Genomic DNA, 5,000 nt, shown 5'->3' with positions numbered 1-5,000 from the left:
TTTTCATGCCTGCGGATTGAATTGACCCAAAGATTTTAGCTCCTGGAATGCGAATTTTTACCAGGGGAACCCCGCCAAAACGTGAATTTTACCCCCCGGAAAGCAATTTTTACCGTGGGACCCCCTTGAAATGCGATTGGGTTAGTTTTGGGCTAGTTTTGAGCAGTAATTGGGCGTGTTTTGTTGTGAAAACCTGGCAACCCTGCCGCCATTTGTCCTATTTCCATTTAGCAAAACTCATTTTTTTGTTAACGACTACACCTACCACCACCCTAAACCTACCCTTAGTGATTTATAGTGCATATACACTTTATGAGCACATGCGTTCCCTGGGATTGAACCCACGATCGCATGATTACATGATTGCATATTGTTATATATTGCAATGCTCTACCAATTGAGCTACGCGAAACCCGAAATATGACGCAGATAAAAGGGTACAATGCATTAAAATGAAAGTGTCCTGTCGATAGGGGCGCAACTTTAGTAAACGCTCCTATGCGTCGTATTTCAGGGAAGTGACAGACGACCTATATGGGCGTATTGGTTGGAGGACATGTTGCACAAATTTGCATTCATACAGATACATGCAGAGACACATAAAGGCACATAAAAACTCATCAAAACACACCTATAATTCTCATGACCTGGAATTATCATCTCATAAATTTGTGCATCAGTTTCACAGTACTACAAGAGCGCTGTGATTGGTCCACTGATGTCAGTGCATTAGACAGGCACAGCTGGTATCTTCAGTTGTTTCTCTGGGTGTTGTCCATTATAATGTTCGTCTTTCATTGACTCCTACTGTAAGTCATAAGAAGCTATAAGGCCATTGTTGCACGGTCAGAATTGGACCCCTGACCCCCTTACCCCCACCCCTTCTCTTTTCTAATGTGTGCAGTTTAGTAGATTCCTAGTGTAAGCCCTGGGACAAACCCTCTCCTCTCCTGTAGCCGTGCACCCTATCATACTGCACTGAGCACGAATTCACACTATTTCAATTTTGATTTCAAAATGAATACTGAAACATTGGCAAGGTCAGCCAGGTCATACAGGTGTGTGTGTGTGTGTGTGTGTGTGTGTGTGGGGTGCACTATTTCCATTAACTCAAACAAACATAAGTATCCAACCCTTATCCATCTAAAGCGTAGATTTCAGCTACATTCTTATTGAATTGATTTTTATTTAAGTTTATGCGTTCTTGCAGCCACTTTTGTAAATGAAGCTTTTTTAAAGCAGGTTTGATTTGGCTCCAACACCCTTGGTGAAGTTACCATGCTGAAAGGTGATAGATTACTTCAAAAGACTGGTAAATTAAATACTTATCTTCTCTTTTCATTGCCATTATAGATTGTCACTGTTAGCGTAAATACTCATTTGAATTATGTGTTATGCAACTGATATTAAGGGCAAAGTATGGCATGTAAAAGGTGTTTTTGCTGTTAAGGAGTTCTTAATTAGTTCATTGTCAATGTGTAAAAATTTTTTTTTGTTGCACTTGCAGTCTTAACAGGTTTATTAATGTTTTAATGAGAGCTTAGCTAGAATTTAAAGTGACGCGTACTCCATTTTTAGCAGTTTCACTAAAACGACTCCCACATAATATCATTCATAGATTACGGTTTAGAGTGCCGCCCCCTATTGTCTGGATGTATTATTCTTCTGTATTCATTCATAATTGACTGTATGGTGGCCCTGCTGGGACAGAAAGGACTGTGAGAGGAGATGGGAGTGTCTGTTGTACAGTAATGACGTTGAGATGCTTTAAAAGGCAAAGAAACACTTTCTTTTCTTTTTAAACATCCAGCCCTGAACTGTCCCTTGCGGGTCTTCCGTTAGGTTCCCGTGGAAAAAGCGGGCCCTCCCAGAAGAAGTGCCACCCCCACAGTGCGCCCACACATCCCGGGGTCCGGCCCCGCAGCCCAGGGGCCCGGCAGTCCCGTCCGGCGCCCCCGAGCTGACTCTAAGAAAAAAGGACTGCTCTCCAAAGGAAAGAATCTATTGAAAAGGCTTGGTGCTGTCAAATAGTTTCACATACAGTAACCCTTCCTTGCAGCAGCCGGGTTAAGGAAAAAAAAAAGTTGGAATTATTAGAGAAAGTGGGAGAAAGAAAATAACACTTCTCCCATCTTCTGGTTCTGTAATCACATAGATTGGGCATGGAAAAGAGAAAGGGAAATGGTGGAAACTAGGGCTTTCATGACCACGACTTCAGCTTTATTCTATTGAAACTGTAACTGCAATTGAAAAGCCCTGTTTGCCCGTGTTTAATTCTTAAAAGCACAGAAATGCTCACTAACGTGAGTTACTATGATGTCTCGTCTTAAATATACAGTACAAGGTATAATAAAATATGATCTATGTTTATTAAATTAGAATAATATTTTATTTTATTAATTTTAAGGGATATTTAATTATTTTATTATTGTTATTATTAATAATTATATAATAACATTATTAGTATTATTATTAAATAAAAATATAAATATGCCTTAAATGTAATAAAATTAAACATTCATTTAATATAACAAATATTTATTATTATAAAACTATTTCAGCACATTTCAGATCATCTAGACCTCCTTTTCTATGAGAAAGATAACCTAGCACAATTTTTTTTAGGAGTTAGCACAAATATGAAATGTGGGATTTGCAGTGACTAAACACTGCTTTTATTAGTACAAATACCATAAGGGAGCGAAAAAAATGTTCTGCCACTTTTGACTGGATTGTTTTAGCACTAAAAGGTCATGAAACTCCTAGTGGAGCCTTGTCATATTTGCCTTATTCAATGCACAATGGTTTGTGTTGTGTCCAGTCAGTTGGGTGAGATTCGTCTGTCTGTGTCATGTGCGGTCATGTAGATGTTTTCCTTCTCATGAAAAAAGCAGTGTATTTCAAATCTGTGTGACCAAGTGTTGTGTTGTTTTTTGCAATGCGTGTCAAAAGTAAGGAGGAAGGGACTCTAACCTTGTTCAAACACTTTGGAAAGAACAAATGTCTGTTTAAATGGTTCATAAATCCATTCGCGTGTAAATTGTGTGACTGAATGCAACAATTTACTTAAGAATGTTTTTATATACGATTTACACAGAAGTTCTGTATGTTTTCACAAACAAGGCCCTTAATTTATGCTTATTTAGCACAACTTATTCATAATTTTACATAAATCACTTTGGTTTTGGGCTCACTGATGCCTCTCCCAGCATTCAAACCATTTCAAAAAAATGATGCACATATTCTGTACTTGATAAGGATGAAGGAAATGAGCAATTGTGAATGTATGGCCAAGGAAAATCAGTTTCCAATATGTGATCCGTTTGATCCAGTCTGTACTGTATTTGTTCTCCATACATTATTCATCTTTTTTTTTTTTTTTGGTCATTTCACCACTACATTTTTCCCTGAACAAACATGCTAAAGTAGGTTTGCAAGGATTGACCGAGACTGCCAAATAAAAATATATAATAATAATAAAAAAACAGGAATGTATGAGGAACATTCTGTATATCTTGTACAATTTACAGCCAAATTCCAGGCATTTTAATTCATCAGAATAACTGTATATTTTTTTTTGCCGAGTCATTATCATAAGATATGTTACAAAACATCGCTTCTACATGTTTGAGTGACTGCTGCTCTTTTTGTACTTTTGTCCATTTGTACATTCTTTTTAAATGTTTATACTTGCTTTTCAGACTGCCTTTTTTGTACATTAAACTTTATAATCTGACAGTGCAAGCTATCCTCATGGTGTCTTCAAACCATAATGTTTTAAAGTCTGCAATTGTGTGCTAGCTTTATGAAAAAGAATTATAAGCCTATATTGATGGTTATCAAATATTGTGTGAGTGTGCATGTGCAGTTTTATATAAAAATAAATTTGATATTTTATACACACTGTTGTATGTGTTTATTTTATTAACTCAAGTCAATGTTCTACAGTTTCACAGGTGAGTAAAAACGTTTTGGTGAGGGTTGATACAATATAATCATTTATGTCTACTTCCAATAGATGGCGCCCAAAGTTAAGAATTGCCTGCCTTTGTAGCGATTTACATCCTTTAAAGGTGTACAAATTATTTTAACGTCACATACTACATTGTAAAGTTGTAAAGTCAAAGGCCTCTCTCTTTCTCTCTCTCTCTCTCATACACACTCAGAGATACCATAGCTAAAACTCTGTTGTCCCTTCATCCATATTTTAGCAGAATAAATACATTTTTATATATTTGTTTTTAGCTCTGCAGCCCCACCTTATAGTGTTTTTAATCTAAAAAATGACATTACATGATTTCCACGTAAAGAGGCTAATAAAAAGGTGGGTGGAATGGTACTAGAGATCATTTAAAATGGGTAAATTGCTCTAAAATAATTATTTAAAAAAAATTGTTTTCTGTGTATTTGCATTTCAATAGATTTTAACGTTTCTCAGTGTCATTATTTAGTTGTTAATCGAGATCGCTGGAGAAGTATCATGAAGAAGACGTTGTCACCGGGTAGTTGTTACTATTCTCAACGCTGAACTGGATTGACCAATCACTGTTGCTTGTGATTACTATATAAGGTTATAGATTGACGGAACGGATTTTTTTCTAATGTCGGGTTTATTGTAATGAATATATTTATACTGTAACTATAATGTACTAAGACAAACGTCTTGAGATTTAAATGGGAATCAATGGGGCTGTGCTTCGGCTTTCTTGAGCCTGCCTGCGCCCCCTGCAGGAAAACAACTTCGTGTCCCATAGGAAACGGTTATGTAGTAGCATTTACCGCCCAATGGGCTCAACCCACTGATGAGAGCGCGAGCTCAGCGCTTGTTCTTCATCTTCATCAAAGCTCGAGCGCAGCGTGCGACACTTAAGGGGTTACGGACTCTAAAACGATGGATTACAAACTCTGAATTTAGTTACCAATAACAAGTTATCATTATTCCTACTGGTCATTTTGAACGTCATATTCTGACGTACTCATAACTTTTTTTTCTTAGCAAA

The 5,000-nt window shown here is 36.9% G+C and overlaps 2 protein-coding genes across 29 annotated transcripts in view; both read left to right on the top strand.

Annotated features, from left to right (window-relative positions):
• rimbp2b (RIMS binding protein 2b) overlaps nucleotides 1–3,901 on the top strand; it is a 170,588-nt gene extending 166,687 nt beyond the window's left edge. For 22 of the 27 annotated variants that reach the window (XM_051903912.1, XM_051903908.1, XM_051903910.1 and 19 more), the window contains one exon: nucleotides 1,843–3,901. In XM_051903912.1, the coding sequence (XP_051759872.1) occupies nucleotides 1,843–2,031 (189 nt within the window). In that variant the 3' untranslated portion in view covers nucleotides 2,032–3,901. Of the gene's footprint in view, nucleotides 1–1,242 lie in introns of all 27 variants that reach the window. The other 5 variants (XR_007931375.1, XR_007931374.1, XM_051903917.1 and 2 more) reach the window with 3 other exon arrangements.
• Nucleotides 3,902–4,800: 899 nt separating this feature from the next.
• Nucleotides 4,801–5,000, top strand: part of adgrd1 (adhesion G protein-coupled receptor D1) — a 62,797-nt gene continuing 62,597 nt past the window's right edge. For both annotated transcript variants that reach the window (XM_051904068.1, XM_051904067.1), the window contains exon 1: nucleotides 4,801–5,000. This exon is cut by the window's right edge and continues 171 nt beyond it. The gene's annotated coding sequence lies outside the window, so the exon portion shown is untranslated.

The sequence above is a fragment of the Ctenopharyngodon idella genome, chromosome 8 (assembly GCF_019924925.1).
Source record: "Ctenopharyngodon idella isolate HZGC_01 chromosome 8, HZGC01, whole genome shotgun sequence".
Classification (NCBI taxonomy): domain Eukaryota; kingdom Metazoa; phylum Chordata; class Actinopteri; order Cypriniformes; family Xenocyprididae; genus Ctenopharyngodon; species Ctenopharyngodon idella.
Note: the sequence above shows the minus strand (reverse complement) of the source record. Positions and strands in the feature narration are given on the sequence as shown.